Source organism: Mobula birostris, chromosome 23 (assembly GCF_030028105.1).
Source record: "Mobula birostris isolate sMobBir1 chromosome 23, sMobBir1.hap1, whole genome shotgun sequence".
Taxonomy (NCBI): Eukaryota; Metazoa; Chordata; class Chondrichthyes; order Myliobatiformes; family Myliobatidae; genus Mobula; species Mobula birostris.
Genome location: NC_092392.1, coordinates 44,751,556 through 44,771,764, shown reverse-complemented (window position 1 = coordinate 44,771,764; position 20,209 = coordinate 44,751,556). Strand labels below are relative to the sequence as shown.

The 20,209-nt window shown below is 39.8% G+C and overlaps 1 protein-coding gene across 3 annotated transcripts in view; it reads right to left on the bottom strand.

Annotated features, from left to right (window-relative positions):
- Window positions 1–9,805: 9,805 nt before the first annotated feature.
- Window positions 9,806–20,209, bottom strand: part of LOC140186827 (kinesin-like protein KIF21A) — a 132,211-nt gene continuing 121,807 nt past the window's right edge. For 2 of the 3 annotated variants that reach the window (XM_072241438.1, XM_072241441.1), the window contains 4 exons: window positions 14,149–14,266; window positions 12,726–12,896; window positions 11,801–12,000; window positions 9,806–11,694 (listed from right to left, as the gene is read on the bottom strand). In XM_072241438.1, the coding sequence (XP_072097539.1) occupies window positions 11,601–11,694; window positions 11,801–12,000; window positions 12,726–12,896; window positions 14,149–14,266 (583 nt within the window). In that variant the 3' untranslated portion in view covers window positions 9,806–11,600. The remainder of the gene's footprint in view (window positions 11,695–11,800; window positions 12,001–12,725; window positions 12,897–14,148; window positions 14,267–20,209) is intronic. The other variant, XM_072241439.1, reaches the window with a different exon arrangement.

Sequence of the window (20,209 nt, the reverse complement as noted above, 5' to 3'; positions counted from 1 at the left end):
TACAAGTGTACCATCTTGAGGTTAAAAAAAAATCAAGATGAACAAACGAGTGAGGAAAATTATTTAAATTTCATGGATCTACAAATATCTTTAAGTGATCATTTAATAAAGACGATATATTCATATTTTAGGCCTCATATCCAGGTGCAAGAAAATCAAGAAAAAAAATCAGACATTAAGATTTCCCTTGAACAGCTATAAAGAGCTTGAAGAATCAAAGTAGTTTCTGAATTAATTAGATCTTTATTTCATCATGGCTGTAACCTTATTTTCTGAGGCAGGAAATACTGCAAGCTCTTGTTTTTTTTTGTCCCAGTGGTGATAATAAACTAAGATTCTGACAGTTATTCTCATAAATTGTGTGCTCCAATATTACATCACATTTTGCCAATCCCAACTATGTAGTTTATGGAGATGAGCTTGGCAACGATCATTTTATAAATGTCTAAATGAATGGCAGGTTTCCAGCAGCATTATATTTAAACTTTATTTGTAGATATGAAGTATATACACTTATATAATTAATTGATTAGATGTACATACACAACTTATTTTCAGTGGTTGTGCAAGAATTTAAATTTGATCACTTTTGGATGGACACTTTAAATGTGTATTAAATCCACAAATGCATCCTTGGGCATAGCTAATACAAACCTTTGCTGTCTTACACTTCAGCACCTCCACTGGTTATGGTGCTGACCTACACTACAGTCATCTTTCTTTTGCATGGGCACTTTAGCCATTAAGCAACAACTCAATTTGTATTTTGAAATGTAAACAGTAATTGCTTTGGGATGTAAGAGTGGAGCATGATGATATCCCCATTACTGTGAATCACTGTGTATTCAGAAGGTTGTTTTTGAATACCCCAGGTGCACCCTGGCAGATCTTAAGCTCCTATTCTACATTATATCACATCTGCTAAAATCTATGTAAACCTGGTTCAGAGATGCCCATTATTTACATAAAGCCAGGAATCTTTAACTCTGTGTTTGTCTGAGGACACACTGTCTGTTGAACTTGCTAACATATTAGCATTAAATAACACCACCATCTGCTTTCTTTGATGATTGAGGAAGAATCCACATACAATTTCAACGAAGTCATAATTTCTGATGTCTTAGCCAATATTGAACCATCAAACATTATTTAAGCAAAAGACAATCTGTCATTGCCATAGTATAGTTTGTGGCAGCTTGCTCAGTGTGATTTTATGTGCTCAGATACCTGCGAATCACTCAAACACCCCAAGGTCATAGAGGGACTGAATGTTTTACTTTCTTGTTCAAAGACAATGTTTGCTTAATATTGTTTAAGTGATGTGAAGGGAACATCGGGGATAGCTTTCACTGAAGAAATCAACAGCAGGAAATTTTGCAGCTTCTGAGGACCACATGGAAACAAAAAGAAATTGGATACAAGTATCTGGATTAAAGCCAAAATACTACCCTGTGGAGTCTGTTCCAATCTCCCAGTAAGTATATATATTTGAACAGATCCAACAAAAACTAGGGCAGTTTTGTTTAGCTGGAAAATGTGCTCACCTTAAACTCTAATCTGGATTCTTCCTAAATGCCATAGTTTGTCAGCCAGGTTCACTGTCCCAGAAAGTAACTGTAGTCAGTCTTTATGCATGGCTTCCAATGCTGTATGGTAGGGCCTTGATTTAAACTGCAGTATTAATATTGACTGGACTTTAGGGAAAGGGGAGATTAGACTAGAGGTTCCTCCGAGCTGAGACACATACTTAATGGCCACTTTATCAGGTACCACTTGTACCTAATAAAGTGTTCATTGTGTGTACATCAGTGGTCTTCAGCTGCTGTAGCCACCTACTTCAAGATTTGTTGTGGTGTGCAAAGATACTCTTCTGCAGAGCACTGTAATAACATGTGGCTATTTAAACTAGTAGCCTTCCTGGCAGTTTGAACCATTCTGGTCATTCTTCTGTAATCTCTCTCATTAATTAGGCATTTTTGCCCACAGAACTGCTGCTCACCTGGATGTTTTATTGTTTTTCATATCATGCTTTGCAAACTGTAGAGACTATGTGTGAAAATCCTGGGTGATCAGCAGTTTCTGAGATGCTCAAACCACCCCATCTGCCACCAACAATCATGCCACGGTCCAATTCATTTCGATCACATCTCTTCTCCGTTCTGATTTTTGGTCTGAACAACTACCAAACCTCTTAAATTTTTCGATGATTTTAAGTTCCCTGGCCCCCACCGCTTTATTTTCACCATGGATGTCCAGTCCTTATATACTTCCATCCCCCATCAGGATGGTCTCAAAGCTCTACGCTTCTTTTTGGATTCCAGACCTAATCAGTTCCCCTCTACCACCACTCTGTTCCGTCTAGCGGAATTAGTCCTTACTCTTAATAATTTCTCCTTTGGCTCCTCCCACTTCCTCCAAACTAAAGGTGTAGCTATGGGCACCCGTATGGGTCCTAGCTATGCCTGCCTTTTTGTTGGCTTTGTGGAACAATCTATGTTCCGTGCCTATTCTGGTATCTGTCCCCCACTTTTCCTTCGCTACATTGACAACTGCATTGGTGCTGCTTCCTGCACACATGCAGAGCTTGTTGACTTTATTAACTTTGCCTCCAACTTTCACCCTGCCCTCAAGTTTACCTGGTCCATTTCCGACACCTCCCTCCCCTTTCTAGATCTTTCTGTCTCTGTCTCTGGAGACAGCTTATCCACTGATGTCTACTATAAACCTACTGACTCTCACAGCTATCTGGACTATTCCTCTTCTCACCCTGTCTCTTGCAAAAATGCCATCCCCTTCTCACAATTCCTCTGTCTCCGCCGCATCTGCTCTCAGGATGAGGCTTTTCACTCTAGGACGAGGGAGATGTCTTCCTTTTTTAAAGAAAAGGGCTTCCCTTCCTCCACTATCAACTCTGCTCTTAAACGCATCTCCCCCATTTCACGTACATCTGCTCTCACTCCATCCTCCCGCCACCCCACTAGGAATAGGGTTCCCCTGGTCCTCACCTACCACCCCACCAGCTTCCGGGTCCAACATATTATTCTCCGTAACTTCCGCCACCTCCAACGGGATCCCACCACTAAGCACATCTTTCCCTCCCCCCTCCCTCTGCATTCCACAGGGATTGCTCCCTACGCAACTCCCTTGTCCATTCGTCCCCCCCATCCCTCCCCACTGATTTCCCTCCTGGCACTTATCCGTGTAAGCGGAACAAGTGCTACACATGCCCTTACACTTCCTCCCTTACCACCATTCAGGGCCCCAAACAGTCCTTCCAGGTGAGGCAACACTTCACCTGTGAGTCGACTGGGGTGATACACTGCGTCCGGTGTTCCCGATGTGGCCTTTTATATATTGGCCAGGCCCGACGCAGACTGGGAGACCGCTTTGCTGAACATCTACGCTCTGTCCGCCAGAGAAAGCAGGATCTCCCAGTGGCCACACATTTTAATTCCACATTCCATTCCCATTCTGACATGTCTATCCACGGCCTCCTCTACTATAAAGATGAAGCCACACTCAGGTTGGAGGAACAACACCTTATATTCCGTCTGGGTAGCCTCCAACCTGATGGCATGAACATCGACTTCTCTAACTTCCGCTAAGGCCCCACCTCTCCCTCGTACCCATCTGTTACTTATTCTTATGCACACATACTTTCTCTCACTCTCCTTTTTCTCCCTCTGTCCCTCTGAATATACCTCTTGCCCATCCTCTGGGTCCCCCCCCCCATCTTTCTTCCCGGACCTCCTGTCCCATGATCCTCTTGTATCCCCTTTTGCCTATCACCTGTCCAGCTCTTGGCTCCATCCCTCCCCCTCCTGTCTTCTCCTATCATTTTGGATCTCCCCCTCCCCCTTTCAAATCCCTTACTCACTCTTCCTTCAGTTAGTCCTGATGAAGGGTCTCGGCCTGAAACATCGACTGCACCTCTTCCTACAGATGCTGCCTGGCCTGCTGCGTTCACCAGCAACTTTGATGCGCGTTGCTTGAATTTCCAGCATCTGCAGAATTCCTGTTGTTAACTACTAAACCTCTTGACTATACATGCTTTTTGTACATCAAGTTGCTACCACGTGATTGGTTAATTAGATATTTGCATTAATGAGCAGGTGTACAGGTCTACCTAATAAAGCAGCCACTGATTGTAGTATAATGCTTTTTTTTCCAACATACTGATTCACATGCTTCAATATAACAAGAACTCTGATTTGAAAATAGATCCTCATCCAGAATGTCAATTGTTGATTATTCATTTATTTGCTGTCTAGTTTAACCAAGAGCTTTTAGGATTTTCTCTGCATTATTTTAGTTATGGTAAAAATGATTTTATAAAACAAAGGTCCCATGTAAGTTTGTAAAGAATAGCTGCTTTACAAATGAGCTTTTGTAAAAGGTCAATATTATGATCCAAAAAGTCTTAAAAGTAGTAAGGCAGTAAAAAAAATTTGAGAAAAGATTGCAGGCTATTCCATGCAAGGTATGCAAGGATGAATGGCAAAGAACATTCAATAGTATACAAGAGTGAACGCAAGACTAGAGAAGGTTGCAGAGTTGCAAGGCCGAGCTTGCAGATGATTACGGTTAAGGCTGGAATTTTAAATACTACTTACTGGAGGAAGCGGGAGCTGATGCAAGACAGTAAGAAATGCAAATAGAAATAAGTATAGATGGGAAGTAAGAGACGGACTACTTGTAACATTTGGAGACTGTGGACTGGATACTGGTGGGAAGAAATGTGCTTGATATAAATAAGTTTAGATCTGAAAGAAGTGTGGATATGATGTTAGTGACATGGGGAGGAAGGCAAGGACAAGTGGAAGGAAATGTTGCTGAGATGGAATTGATCATGCTTGATCATAAATAAATTGAGTTCAAGAACTGATAATCTATGGTGAAATTGAAGCCCAATGATTGTCTCCTTGGCAATTTTGAAGAATCTAAAGCTTGAAAATTTTGGGATGATGGTGACCTTGGCTGTCATAAGTTTTCTTGCTCTTAGAAGATAGCACACATCTGTAAATCTGCAGTTAGTGTAATTCAACAACATCCAACTGGGCTTAAATGTTTCTGAAAATAAATAGCAGAAATCTAAAATAAGAACAGCAATGCTGCAAAACAGTCAGCATATCAGACAGTACCTGTAAATAGAGAGACAGAGTGTTAACATTGCATGTTGAAGATTCTTCATCAGAACTGGGAAAATGAGAAAACAAGTAGTTATAGGTTACTAAGATGGCGAGGAAATGGATGGATAGGAAAAGGTAATATCTATAGGGTGCAGACAGTGTCACAAGGATAAGCTATTGAGGTCAAGTTGATGGGTTAATGGGGCAACTAGACAGAGACGAAGGAAAACCAGACAGTGAGGAAAAATAAAACAGAACTAAAAAAAATACAAATGCTGATGATTCCAGCAAATGACTGACTACTGCAACCACTAAAAGAGGTAATCAGGCCCATCAGTTTCATGCTGACTTCAAGGGAAGCAATCCCATAACATTTCTATACACTTCATTCCTTCTCTTACTTTTCTTTAACCCTGTAACTCTTTCTCTTATGTATATCCCTCAAGCCTTTTTTGATTATTTTGCCAATTACCCACACTAGGGGTAATTTTCTGCAGTCAGTCAATGTACTAGCATATCTTTGGGTCCATTGGAGGAAGCAAGTGCACCTAGAAGAAATCCATGCTATCACAGGAACTTGAAAATTCTAGACAAAAACCCAACACCAGCATTAAACCCAGTTCACTGAAGCCATGAAGGTATTTCTATTCCATTTCTCAGAAAATTTTACAGTCCATTACTGCTTGCAGCAAGGTGTAAACAACATGCAGGACGACAAGTCATAGGGAAACTATGAACAATATTGCTAAGTAACATCTAAGCCCTACCAAGACGAGTTTCATCGCCTATCCTTAACATTCAAAGCATTATCATTTCTGAATTCCCTCCCATCAACATCTTGGTCATCTTCGCTGACTATAAACTTAAAGGATTGGCCATATAAATAAGTGAAGCTACAAGGCAAGTCAGAAGCTGGGTATTCTGTAGTGAGTGAGTTACCCCATCCTCCTATAGCATAAACAAGGCATGACAGAAGAGAGACAGCAGATGGAATATACACATTTTAGTGTGAATGCATCAAGCAACACTCAAAAAGTCTGGCATTGATGGGACAAGGAAGGCAACTTGACTGGCACATTATCCAGCATCCTAAACATTTACCCACTACTTCTTTAGCATATCTCATGGCAAAGTATACCATCTATACAATTCACCTTTGATAGAACTTCCTGAACCAGTCAGCTCTGCTATCTAGAGCAGGGGTTCCCAACCTGGGGTCAACAGACCCCTCGGTTAATGGTAGGGGCCCATGGCATAAAAAAAAGATAGGAACCCTGACCTAGGATACAAGCAAAGCAAGTGGATGACACATGATCATCTGCAGGTTTTCGTCCAAATAACACACCATCCCAACTTGAAAAGATCTTACCATTCATTTATTGCAACAGGGTCTAAAATTCAGAGTATCAAGTCAAGTGTAGCAGTTTCACCAAATGGCCACCATTTTGTCAAATCTAAAATGGGAAAGAACAATAAATGTTGGCATTGCCAGTGATACTTACAACCTGTCCATTAAATTAAAAACTAGAGGCTCAGGATGAACAAAAAAAAAAACGACAAGAACTGGTTTCTACTAGCTAATTGATTCTACCAACTCAGTCTATCATATCAGAGCAGACGATTCCCTGTTCGACCATCAGACAAGGCACAAGTAGATGTACCTTACACTGGATACTGATCCATTCTGAAAAAGTACGAAGTTTAAAAAAATGCACATTGCAATAATGGAGACTTTGCTCAAGACAAATCAGTGACACAGTTAGCAAAAGATAGCTTGTAGGCTTTGCATATAGAGTAGAAAAACAAATGCATCTCCATATTTAAAGAATAGTTTTGAGCAATAACTGAAGCATTGTTGCATAGCTTGAAAGTAATGACAAGAGGGAAATGCCAGGCTATGAGGTTATAGGTTATGGTAGACTTTTCTGCTGCTGCTAATAGTCCACAATGTTTCATGAATGCCAAGTCTCCAGCTTCACCAGTCTAAATGCAAAACCAGTTCAAGTTCATTATGACAAATATGCAATATGGTTGAAGAATTTTCTAAGAAGTGATTAGTTTTTTAAATTCTTACTTGACATACTGCTTTCATATTAATAGGTTATCCCCACTGCATAAGGTTTACATTTATTCTCAGGCTAAATATATTATTTATGGAAAACAAGCTTTTTAAAACCTTAATTATTTTCACAGCTAACAATGAAACCATTTGAGGCTGAACTTCACAAAAGGTGCTGGAGGAATTTCAGGCAGCATCTGTAAAGGGAAATGGATTGTTGACATTTCAGGTCAAGACCCTTCATCTAGACTGGAAAATAAAAAGAGGGGAGATATGCCAGCACAGAAAGGCAGAGGAATGGATGGACCAAGAGCTGGCAGGTGTTAAGAAATCCAGGTAAGGCAGAGGGGTGTTAGTCAGATGAAAAAGGGGGCGAGGGGAATTCGAATTACATCAGAAACAGGGATGCGATAGGTGGGACACAAAAATGGTGGGATCGGATAGAAAAGGATGGTTGAACATCAGGCCTGCAACTATCCTATTGAGCTTTATCAGAATTTCATCCAGGTATGTAATATTACCACTTATTTTTCTAAACTCTGTATCAAAATATACCCAGCCTGCTTAATCACTTAACTGACAAACATAAGAATTTCGCTGTACTACCTCTATTGCATCCTCTCTGCAACTGCCAAGCCCACACAACCACCTACTTTTGTATCATCAGCAAGTTCAGATTTATTATATATTGAGCAGAATCCCTTGCATAATTGCTTGGGAACTGCTTCAACTTCACTCTCACGGCTGGATTCCATCTATGAGGAATCTGGTATTACAATGTAATTGTGAAATCAAGTTTCCTCAAAATCAAAGCAGAAGTTAAGCTTATGGATGCAAAGCGCAATGACTGTGTAGTATTTCAGTTTTGCTATTAACTAAAGATTAATCAGGTAAAGGTGAAACTTTCTGTTCTTTAAAAAAATGCTATGACATTTTTTTTGGAAATATGGTTGACAACAGAAAGAAGGCATCTGAAAGCTGCATCTTTCCTTTAGTAGTACACTGAAATGTCAATCTTAATTATATTTAAAATTCCAGAATGGTTATTAAACCCATGGCCATCTGTCTTCAAAGGGAAAGTTAAGAGGCAAGTTGATTGGAACATTTAAATGCTTCAGCTGTTCCATTCATTCACACAGTATGCACTAGATGGGATAAATTTTAAATTATCTCTTCATATGAAACTAGTTTAATTCTTTTGATATTGTTTCAGAAGCATGAATGCTGAAATTATTCCTAAAGCACTGCCATATGCAAGCTGAATACAAATCTGAATTTCCACTCTTGAATAACGAAAAATATGAGGTTTTGTTTGTATTGTGCCACACAAAATATCTATTTCACTGAAGTTTCTATAGACCATACAAACCTTGAGGCTATTTGTCATGAAAATATTTCATACATAATGCAAACAGCTGCCTTGAAAAACCAAACAGCTGGCACTATCAGCTGTTATTTTCTTTTCCAGATAGAAGGGGGAGAACTTAAGCAGTGAGGGAACAACTTATTCAGTGATAAATGACTATTTTACATAGAATTACCTTGAACAAAAATAGAACATAACACACTGCAGATAAGTATAAAGTGTGCCTAACTTCCCTAAAATTACAAGAATGATAAATTTTATCCCCCCTCCCCCCCCAAGCATTCTTCAGTCACAACATGTAATCTGTTCAGAATAGCTTCTTTGTCCAACCATCATAAGGTTGGTGGAATTGTTTTGTAATAATAAATGATAGCATCTTTGCTGGGAAGAAAATTAGTGTCTTAAAACAGTTCAAAATAAAGTTTACGAAGAAAACACATAGATCAAAAAAGTACTATCTCAAACTCTTATTACAATAACCTTTAAAGATTTATTGGTTGTCTTCCTGGAGTAAAAGGCATGGTACTTCACTACAGTAAGTGTTGTAAAGATCAACGGTCCTCACCTGACATGTTAGCTTTGTTTCTGTAAGCAGATTACCTGCTGATTTTTATATTGTATATTCTGTTTTGATATTTTAACAAGATGCTATTGATATGCTTACAGGGGAATTAAGGAGAATCGGTGGGGGGGTGTATGTGGAGACGGACTAGGTATTCAGGCAGTGATACGCACCCCACTACTGATCTTCAAACATGTTAAAGGACTCATGCATATCTGTTCAATGTATCATTCCTGAAGGGTCAAATGTAAGATCCTGTACATATTAATGTGTGATTATAATAACTAAGGAGACTGGATAAATTGATTAAAAATTAAAAATATTCCCATGCATAATTACTCTTCTACAATTGAGATTGGTGGCTCAGGAGAAAAAGGGTACCTCTACAGAGAGCAGGACTGCAGAGACGATTCATTGGAAACCTACCAGCCCCGGAACAGTTCAGTCCCCCATTTCCTCTTTGGCAAGTAGATCCTTTCTTGGGCAGGGAGAGCAGAAATGCCCACGGTACTACAGTTATATATTTAACATCTACCAGCAGTTATGAAAATGTAAATGTTAATCAGCTTTGAGCTATGGTCAAAATTAATTGGATTTACTATAATTTGGCAGAAGTCCTTACTTCAGCAGTTAAAAAAGATGCTTTCTACCTTGGAACATTTTTTTACTTTTTAAATCTACCATATTTTGTTACAATTTAATCTATGAAAAGACCACCCTCTTCAAAATGAATTTTAGTGACATGCACAATGCTTAAAATGTACTTTGAACTCAATTACTTGGGTCTCAATTCAAAATATAATTACATAAAATATCCAATACAATCTCAATTTTTAGAGTACAGTACTTCTGTTCCTTTCAATAGTTATTTTAAGCCAGAGAGTCTGTTCAACAGAAAATGATAAACCCTTTATTTAAAAAAATACCAAATATGATTTCTGCAACAAGGAAATTAACATTTTAAATATGTCAGTGTTACAAGCTTCATACGGTAGGTCACCATTCTGGTTTTCAGAAGCTCAAAGTAACTTTTCAACTCAAATTCAGAGGTGAATGAACTACCAGTTCCTTAATAGCTGAAGGAGTCGACTTTGAAGGGTGTTTAAAGCATAAATCCATCTAAGATGAGAACACGTTGATCATACAAAATTGCTTGTAGTAAAGCACTAATTTTGACACTAAGATGTGGAAATGGAAGCAAAAATTTATGTATGCAGATTCTTTTGGTTATTAGGATGAAGGCCTGTAATTTCCATTACTCAGCCTTAGCATAAGAGACCATAAGTGTTGTAATTTGAAATTACATAAAAGTATTTTACAATAGTATTTATAATATATTGTAATATATTAATAACTTTAACTAATTTACACTATAAATCAGGAAACATTGTAATAAAAAACATTAAGATGCTGTGTTCAGTCAACCGATTGTACGACTTGTTTTGATTCTATAGGTTATATTGACATATCATGTAACATTTTCAAATTGAGCACACATTTCTTTATTTGGCCATTTGTTTACAAGCAGCCTTGATAGACAGCAAATAAAACCTAAATCTGATTGAAAGTGGTTATTTACATAAAACTTTCAAAGAATTAGTAAAATCACAATCATTCAAAATCTAAAGCTAAATAAAATATATCCCATTTAGTTGTCTACTTTCTACAACCTCTGGAAATAAACCAGGTACAATTTAACACATTTGTCTCAAACTCACTATGTACAGTGCATTTCCACTCAAGGTGAAACTGTCCAGTTACCTGCTGTTAATGCAAGTACGCACACATTTCTCACCATTAATATAGCAGCATTTTATCCACTCAACTGCAAAGGCCATTTCCTCTTACTTGGCTGATAGTACTAACAGTATTGTCTCAACAGTGAGTGACAACATCGTAATGATATAAATGGGAGTATGCAACTTAAACATCGTAAGACAAATTCTGCAATGAAAATTTAGTGACAGAATGAGAATACTGCTGCATAAACAGATAATCGCCAAATCCTGTCTTTAAATGTAATGCAACAGCAATAATTCCAACTAGCAATGAACTCCATACACAAGTACAGACATTTAGGTCCATGGCTGCAGCATCAATAAAACCGACACAATTTTCTAGGGCAATATCACAGACTAAGTAGATAGCAATTCCCATTAACTGCATAGAATTATTTGCGACACATGCTTTTTGCTGCAAGTCTTACTGCTCTGAAAGCTACTGTAGACTGAATACATTAAAATAGCTCTGCAGAGTGAAAAGCCTTTTCACAATTTCTATTCACACAACAGTCAAGCTTTTGGTATGTTATCTTATGGAGTTGCTCTTTTATCTGATGCAAATGCGATACGTGTATGAATTTGACTGATTAGAACCGATGAAACTCTGCAACTTCCAGCTGCATTCAGCCCAGTTAGAACTGCTTCCTCAATCACAAAAAAATCTATACACCAATGGCCAATGTTCCTTTGCCTTTTGCAGTGTTCAGCTGCTGTTGATATCATCATTTAAGTCTGCAGTTTCCAACATCTGTCCATCTGATTGTCTTCGAGTACTCCAAATTCTCACTGTTTGGTCACTGGAAGAAATTTTTTTTGCAAATGTTTTATTAAAGATACTTTAAAGTTAGAAATGTATACATATTGACTGGTTCTGAAATCTTCAGGGACAATCTTTGTACTTACTCTGAAGCAGTAAAGATGTGGGTCGAGTTGGTGCAAATGGCATTTATGGGACTGTCATGGCCTCTCATCTCCCCAAGTGGTGAAAAGCTGTCTACAGTCCAAAGCTTAAGGATGCCACCCCTGCAGCCACTGAGGAGAAACGGCCGGCCTGGTACAATTCCCAAGGCGCACACCCAATCCTTGTGAGCATTTGGAACTTGCTAAAAACAGAATTATGCCAAGATCTTGAGTCAAGCTAAATATCACGGTTAAGAATCAAGAAGAGAATAAACCATTACAAAGGGTTGAAATAGGTGGCCACCAAACAATCCTTTTTTTCATGGCAAATGGAGTGAATGTGCTCAACAAAGCGATCCCCTAAATGTTACAACATATGCCAATGATATTAAATTTGATTCCGATTCTGATCTATGTTGGGTCTCACCAATATAGAGGAGATCGCACTGCGAGCAACAGGTAAAGTAGATGGCCCCAACAGACTTGTAGATGAAGTATTTCATCTGGAAGGACAGTTTGGGGTCCTGAATGGTGGTGAAGGAGGTGGTGTAGGGTAGGTGTAGCACTTATCCTGCTTGTAGGGGTAAGTATCAGGGGAGAGATCACAGGGGAGGAATAAACAGATAAGAGTGTCACGGAGAGAATGATCCCTGTAGAAATTGGAGAGTAGTGGGGGAGGGGTAGATGCGCTTAAGTGGTAGAATCCCATTAAAGATGACAGAGCTTATGAAGCATGTTGTGCTTGATACAGAGGCTCGTGATATGGTAGGTAAGACAAGGTCACGTAAACTTAAATAAAGGTGAAAAATTCTATCTTCCTAAATATGGGGGCATTTCCCAAACCATATTGAGCAAAAACAAGATTTCCTTTTGTTAGGACCTACTTGTCAACATGCAACCTTACATTAAAACTGTTGTGTATTCATACCTGGAACAGTTCCTGCTGGGCCATGTCCCACTTTTTTATTCCATTATCTCTTGATCCACTAAACAAGCTGTCACCCAAGATCGTGAGAGATTCAATCCCGTCATAATGTGGTGGTTCAAAATTGTGTGTAGGGCTTACAGTCCCAATGGCACCTTCTGTTACTTCAAACATCTACAAAGGGGTACAAAATAACATTTATATATTACTTAGTTCACAAGTGTCAAATTAACTAAGGAAGGTTAGTGATTGTTATGGCTGAACACTGTGAATACATTTCAATAAAGAGGATTCTACAATTAACCAATGTAAAAAGCTTCTATAGCTGCACAGTTGAAAGTGTCCTGACTGGTCCAGTACAGCAATTCATATACACAGGAACATAAGAAGCTGGAGAGAGTAATGGACTCTGCCTAATACATCAAGGGTACATCCCTCCCTACCATCGGTAGTATTTCTATGAGGCATTGCCTCAAGAAGGCAACATCCATCATCAAAGATCCCCATCATCCAGGCCATGGCACAACCTGCGTCAGAAGCTCAAAGTTTAGATCCAACAACATTGCAGGAACATTGGCAAGTTGCTAGGTCAGGATGTTCTGCTATTTGGGTTCTTGACTTCACTTGTCCTTGAAGGGGAGCGTTACATCTCTCATGACAGCCTGAGGGAAATGCTGAATCATGTTTACAAATATGGCGGGATACAGTTCTGCTGCTACTAATCCAAACTTCATAGTGGCCTAATTTTGAATCCCGTAATCTAGTCCCATTTCTCTCGTCAGGCATTATGTGCTACTATGAAAGGTTGAAAAATGATATTCTGCTGCTTCCCTGCAGATAAAACTTCCAATGTTATGCAGTTGCCATTATCAAGATTTAATAAACAAACACTGCTGAATTTTAATGTGATATACATTAACAATTTTGCTTTAAAATAGTTAATTTTAGGCAAACATCTAGTTAATTTGCATATTTGCTGTTGCCAAGATTTCAACTGCTTTTAAATGTCTCTGATAATCAAATATTTAAACAGTTAAAGTGATATAAATATATTAAAAGATACGTAAGACTGTGTTAAAAATGTTAAGCATAAAGGATAAGGAAAAAAAAATCACAGCCTTGAATTGGACCATGCAAATTGTACCCTGCCCCAAAATTTAGAAAATCTGAACCTAATCACTGCACCCACCACCTGTCATCTCCTGGACCCAACTTTAGAGTCTGCTAGGATCTAGTTTGCTCCAAATCACCAGACTGCAATGTGCATATTCAGAGACAGATTTGTGGTGACTCACGCAATGCAGTTAGCCAGTGATTCTCTCTGGAACCGCTGGATAGCAGGCGGCACAATCTGGTCACTTATTTTTAATGTAAAGTCTTGCAGAAGAACTCATTTTTAAAAATGGTGTAAAATTGTGAATTTTACCTTTATGTAGTGATCTTTGGACCCAGTGATAATTAAATCTTGTCCATTTGCAGTTTGGTCAACAGTAAGGCACATAACTGGACCCAAATGACCAGTCAACTTTCCAGTTGATTGAAACCTTCAAAACAGAAAAAGCTCTTTAATCACTGTAAACACATTAACAATACCTGGATGGGGGTGGGGGGAGACGTTGGAGGGTGATAGCAACTTACCATTGTCCCTGCAAGTTTTAATAGAGTTATACAGCATGGAAACAGATCCCTGGGCACAACTTGCCAATTTGCCTATCTGAGCAATCCACTTACCTGGATTTGGCCCACATCCCACTACCATTCCTATCCACGTAACTGTGTGATGGTATATTAAAAGTCAATCAGAATGGAAAGCTTTCTTTATAAAAGCTTTCTTTATAAAAGCTGGAACAAAATACAGAAGTGGTCAAAATACAGGGTCCCAATTCTGTGTTGTTTTAAGAAACCTAATTACTTCTTCACGGCAACATTTACATAAGTCTAGGAAGGAGCAGGTTACAGTTTTGCTGGAGGATTATAAGTGGTTGACTGTTAACAAAAAATTGATAATTATACCACAAAATAAATCCCACTGTTAAGCAAAGCAACAGCCACGGAAAAACCTGTTGTCATTAATATCGTAAAGCATAAATCAACTTCTAATTAGCAAATATGAGCAGCTAACTTGCATAGATAAAAATCGACCAATCAGCAATGGATAATGAGCAGATGATCAGTTTTTAATATTAACACCCAAGAGAAAATGGTTATTATATTTCTCTCCCCACCACCAAAAAGTACCAATAGATCTTTTACATCCATGTGACAGCACAATTGTTCTTCAGTGAACATCTCAGCTGAAGGATAATGCAGAATTCCCTTTGTTACTGCCCTGGAATACTGGTCTTGATTCAGTGCTCAATTTCAAGTACATTTTAAATCCAGCATCATAGTAATGGAAACAAAAATGATAGGTCAGAAGATTGAGCAGTTGGCATAAATGTAGGTGCAACATGTGGAGAGACTGTGAGGAAGGATAGGCAGTGGACAGGGTATAATTACAGTCAGGTGGATGGGTTGATGTGTGTCTATTTTAACAAAAGAATTATCAGGAACAAGGGTGATGAAATTAAGTTTGGGTTAGTGCATGGACATACTATATTGTGGCCATTACAGAGAGTTGGCTGTCACTGGGCTAAAATGTTCTGGGGTTTATGTTTCAAAATGGATAGGGAAAGGGGTAAAAGGAGGAGTGGGGAATAGAATCACAGCTGCAGAGAGGAGGAAATCATGGAGGGATCATTACTGAGCCAGTGTGGGTAGAAATCAGAAACAGGAAGGGAGCAATCACTCTATTGGAAGTATTCTACAGGCCTCTCCCCACCATAATAGCAATAGAGACACTAAGAACACATCGGAACTCAGATTTTGGAAAGGTGCAAAAATAACAGGGTTGCTGTCATGAGTGACTTCAACATTCCTAAGGATTTATGACATATGAAGACAGGCTGACCAGAGGAGATGCCACACCTGATCTGGTACCAGACAATGAATCTAGTCAGGTGATATGTCTTTCAGTGGGTGAGTATTTCGGAGACAATGATCACAACTCCCTGACCTTTACCATAGTCTTGGACAGGTAAAGAAACAGACAGTATGGGAAGTATTTAATTGGTTGAGAGCAAATTTTGACACTACAAGGAGTGTAAATTGGGAACAGATGTATTCAAGGAAATGCACAGTGGAAATGTGGTGGCTGTTTAGGGATCACTTGCATGGGGTTCTGGATAGATTTGTCTCATTGAAGCAGGGAAAGGATAGTAAGATGAAACAACAATGGTTGAAAAGAGATGCTGAATATCTAGTCAAGAGAAAAAAAAGCATACTTGATGTTTAGGAAGGATCAGACTGGGCTCTACAGTATTATAAGATAGCGAGGAAGGAGCTCAAGAATGGACTTGAGAGAGCTAGAAGGGGACATGAGAAGACCTTGCTGTGAAGGATTAAGCAAAACCCTAAGGCACTCTACACATATTTGAAGAAAAATAGGATGGTTGGAGTGAGGGTAGGACCCATCAGGGATAAAAGAGGAAACGCGCCTGGAGTCAGAGGAAGTAGGAGAAGTCCTTAATAACCACTTTGCTTCAGAATTCAACAGTGAGGGGGATCTTGATGAATGTGAGGATAGCGTAGAAAAGGTTAATATGCTGGAAGATATCTATGTCAAGAAAAAGGATGTGCTGGAACTTTTGAAAAATGTTAGGATAGACAAGTACCCGGGACTGGAGAGTTTATACCCCATGTTAATATGGGACATGAGAGAAGAGACTGTTGTGCCTTTGTGATGATCTTTGCGTCCTCACTAGCCACAGGAATTGTACCAGAAGACTGGAGGGTGGCAAATGTTATTCCTTGGTTAAAGAACGTTAATAGGCATAATCCTGCAAATTATAGCCCAATACCCATTGCTCCATTATCTCCATTCAAAAAGGATGCTCCTCTATTCATCTTCCCAACCTCTGAGGTCAGATTAACTTGCCTATAATTTCCTTTCTTCTGCCCATCTCCTTTCTTGAAGAATGGAGTGACATTTGCAATTTTTCCGTCTTCCGGAACCATTTCAAAATCTCGTGATTCTTGAAAGATCATTACTAATGCCTCCACAATCTCTTCAGCCACCTCTTTCAGAACTCTGATGTGTACAACATCTGGTCCAGGTGACTTATCTAGCTTCAGAGCTTTCAATGTCCCAAGAACCTTCTTCCTAGTAATGGTAACTTCTCACACTTCATGATCACTGACACCTGGAACTCCACTATACATCTAGTCTTCCACAGTGAAGAGGAGTGATGCAAAATACTTATCCAGTTTTTCCACCATTTCCTTGTCCCCCATTACGACCTCTCCAGTGGTCTGATAGCAACTCTGACACCTCTTTTACACTTTATGTAACTGAAGAAGCTTACTTTCATATTCCATCTTTACCTTCTCAATGACTTTTTTAAGTTGCCTCCTACTGCTATTTAAAATCTTCCTATTCCTCTAACTTCCCACTAGCCTCTGCTCTATAATATGTCCTCTCTTTCGCTCTTATTTTGGCGTTGACATCCCTTGTTAGCCATGGTTGTGTCATCTTGCATTTAAAATACCTTTTCCTCTTTGAGATGTACATGTCCTGTGCCTTCTGAATTCCCTCCAGAAATTCCAGTGATTGCTGCTCTGTCGTCATCCCTGCCAGTATTCTTTTCCAATCAATTCTGGCCAAATCCTCTCTCATGCCTCTAATTTCCTTTTCTCCAGTGTATTACTGAGACATCTGACTTCTTCTTAAATTTTAGGGTGAAGGCGATCATATTATGACCACTTTCCCTTAAGGGTTCTTTTATCTTAAGCTCTCTAATCAATTCTGGTTCATTGCACAACACCCAATCCAGAATAGCTGATCCCCTCGTGGGCTCAAACAGGAGCTGTTCTAAAAAGCCATCTTATATGTATTCTAGAAATGCCCCCCCTTGGAATTCTGCACCAATCTGATTTTCCCAATCTATTTGCATATTGAAATCCCCCATGACTATTGTCACATTGCCCTTATGGTATGTATTTTCTATCTCCTGTTTTAACTTGTAGACCACATCCTTACTACTGTTTGGGGGCATGGGTTTGTATACAACTCCCATCAGGGTTTTTTTACCATTGCAGTTCTTTGGCATTATCCACAGTGATTCAACATCTTCCAACTCTATGTCACCTCTTTCTAATGAGTTTATTTAATTTTTTACCAACAGAGCCACACCACCCCCTCTGCCTTCCTGCCTATCCTTTTCAATACAATGTGTATTCTTGGACATTAAGCTCCCAGCTATAATCTTTTTTCAGCCATGATTCAGTAACGCCTAAAACATCGTACTTACCAATCTGTAACTGTGCTACAAGTTCATCAATCTTATTCTGTATACTGTGTGCATTCACAAATAACACCTTTATTCCTGTATTCACCCTTTTTGATTTTGTCCCTTTTATGTTGCAACTCATCCTGTTGACTGCAATTTTGCCCTATCATCAGTCTCTCCTTGCTAAGTCTCTGTAACACAACTACCTTATCTTCAGCGCTACCATTCTAGTTCCCACACCGCTGCCAAATTAGTTTAAACCCTCCCAAACAACTCTAGCCATCCTGCCTGCAAGAATATTGGACCACCTCCAGTTTAGGTGTAACCCATTCTTTTGTACAGGTCTAGCTTCATCAGACGAGATCCCAATGATCCACAAATCTAAACTGCTGCCCCTGCACCAGTTCCTCAGCCATGCATTCACCTGTCAAATCATCCTACTCTTACCTTCACTGGCACTTGGCACAGGTAGCAATCTAGAGATTACTATCCTGGAGGTCCGTTTCTCACCTTTCTACTTCGCTGCCTAAAATCTCTCTTCAGGACATCCTCACCTTGTCTACCTATGTCATTGGTGCCAATATGTACCAAGACTTCTGGCTACTCACCCTCACCCTTGAAATTGCTATGTTCATGATCCGAGACATCCCTGATGCTGGCACCAGGGAGGCAACATACCACGCGGGTGTATCTTTTTCCCCCCAGAGAACTTTGTCTTTGTTTCTCTGAAAAGGAAAGCTCCTATCAACACTCAGGTCCTCTTCACCTCTCTACTCTTCTGAGCCACAGCACCAAACTCCATTGCCAGAGACCCAGTCACCATGGCTCCCTCCTGGTAGGTCGCCCTCCCCACCAACAGTATCTAAAGTTATATACTCATTATTGAGGAGAATGGCCACAGGAATACTCTGCACTGGCTATGCATTTCCCCTGCTTCTCTTGACAGCCACCCAGTTATCTGTCTCTTGCAACCTAGGGGTGATTACCTCCCTGTATCTCCTGCCTTATCACCTCCTCATTATCCCGTATGAGTCGAAGGTCATCAAGCCGCAGCTCCAGTTCCTTAATACGTTCTCTCAGGAGACCTGTAGCTCAGTATACCTGGTGCAGATGTGTTTATCTGGGACTGCAGGTCTGCCAACTTCCCATATCCCACATGCAGTACAAAATGCTGCCCCAGAGCCATTCTGACTATACTATGCACTAACAGATGAGGAATGAACAAATAAGAATACAGAGTAATTTACCTCACCCAAACCTGCTGAACCAAAGCCACTCTAAAGACTGGCACACTCCAAAAGAATGACTGCTCTGCTTGCATCTGCATTACTTGTATTCTCCCTTTCTAATGAAAGCCTCTTGCGGAATGGTCATTTCTCAACTCAGAGAAAGTGCCGCGAAACTCTGCTTTTGAAATCTCGATTGCTGCCCTGATTAAAAAGTAGCTCTTTTCAGACACCCCTGGTGTAGATTGTCCAACTCCACTAAAGGGCTGTATCAAGCCATGCTGTTTTACATCTAACAACACACACAAAAGTTGCAGGTGAACGCAACAGGCCAGGCAGCATCTATAGGAAGAGGTACAGTTGATGTTTTGGGCCGAGACCCTTCGCCAGGACTAACTGAAAGAAGAGATAGTAAGAGATTTGAAAGTGGGAGGGGGGAGGGGGAGATCCAAAATGATAGGAGAAGACAGGAGGGGGAGGGATGGAGCCAAGAGCTGGGCAGTTCATTAGAAACATAGAAACTTAGAAAATAGGTGCAGGAGTAGGCCATTCGGCCCTTCGAGCCTGCACCACCATTCAGTATGATCATGGCTGATCATCCAACTCAGAACCCTGTACCAGCCTTCCCTCCATACCCCTGATCTCTTTAGCCACAAGGACATATCTAACTCCCTCCTAAATATAGCCAATGAACTGGCCTCAACTGTTTCCTGTGGCAGAGAATTCCACAGATTCACCACTCTCTGTGTGAAAAGAAGTTTTTCCTAATCTCAGTTCTAAAACGCTTCCCCTTTATCCTCAAACTGTGACCCCTCATTCTGGATTTCCCCAACACGGGAACAATCTTCCTGCATCTAGCCTGTCCAATCCCTTTAGGATTTTATACGTTTCAATAAGATCCCCCCTCAATCTTCTAAATTCCAACAAATATAAG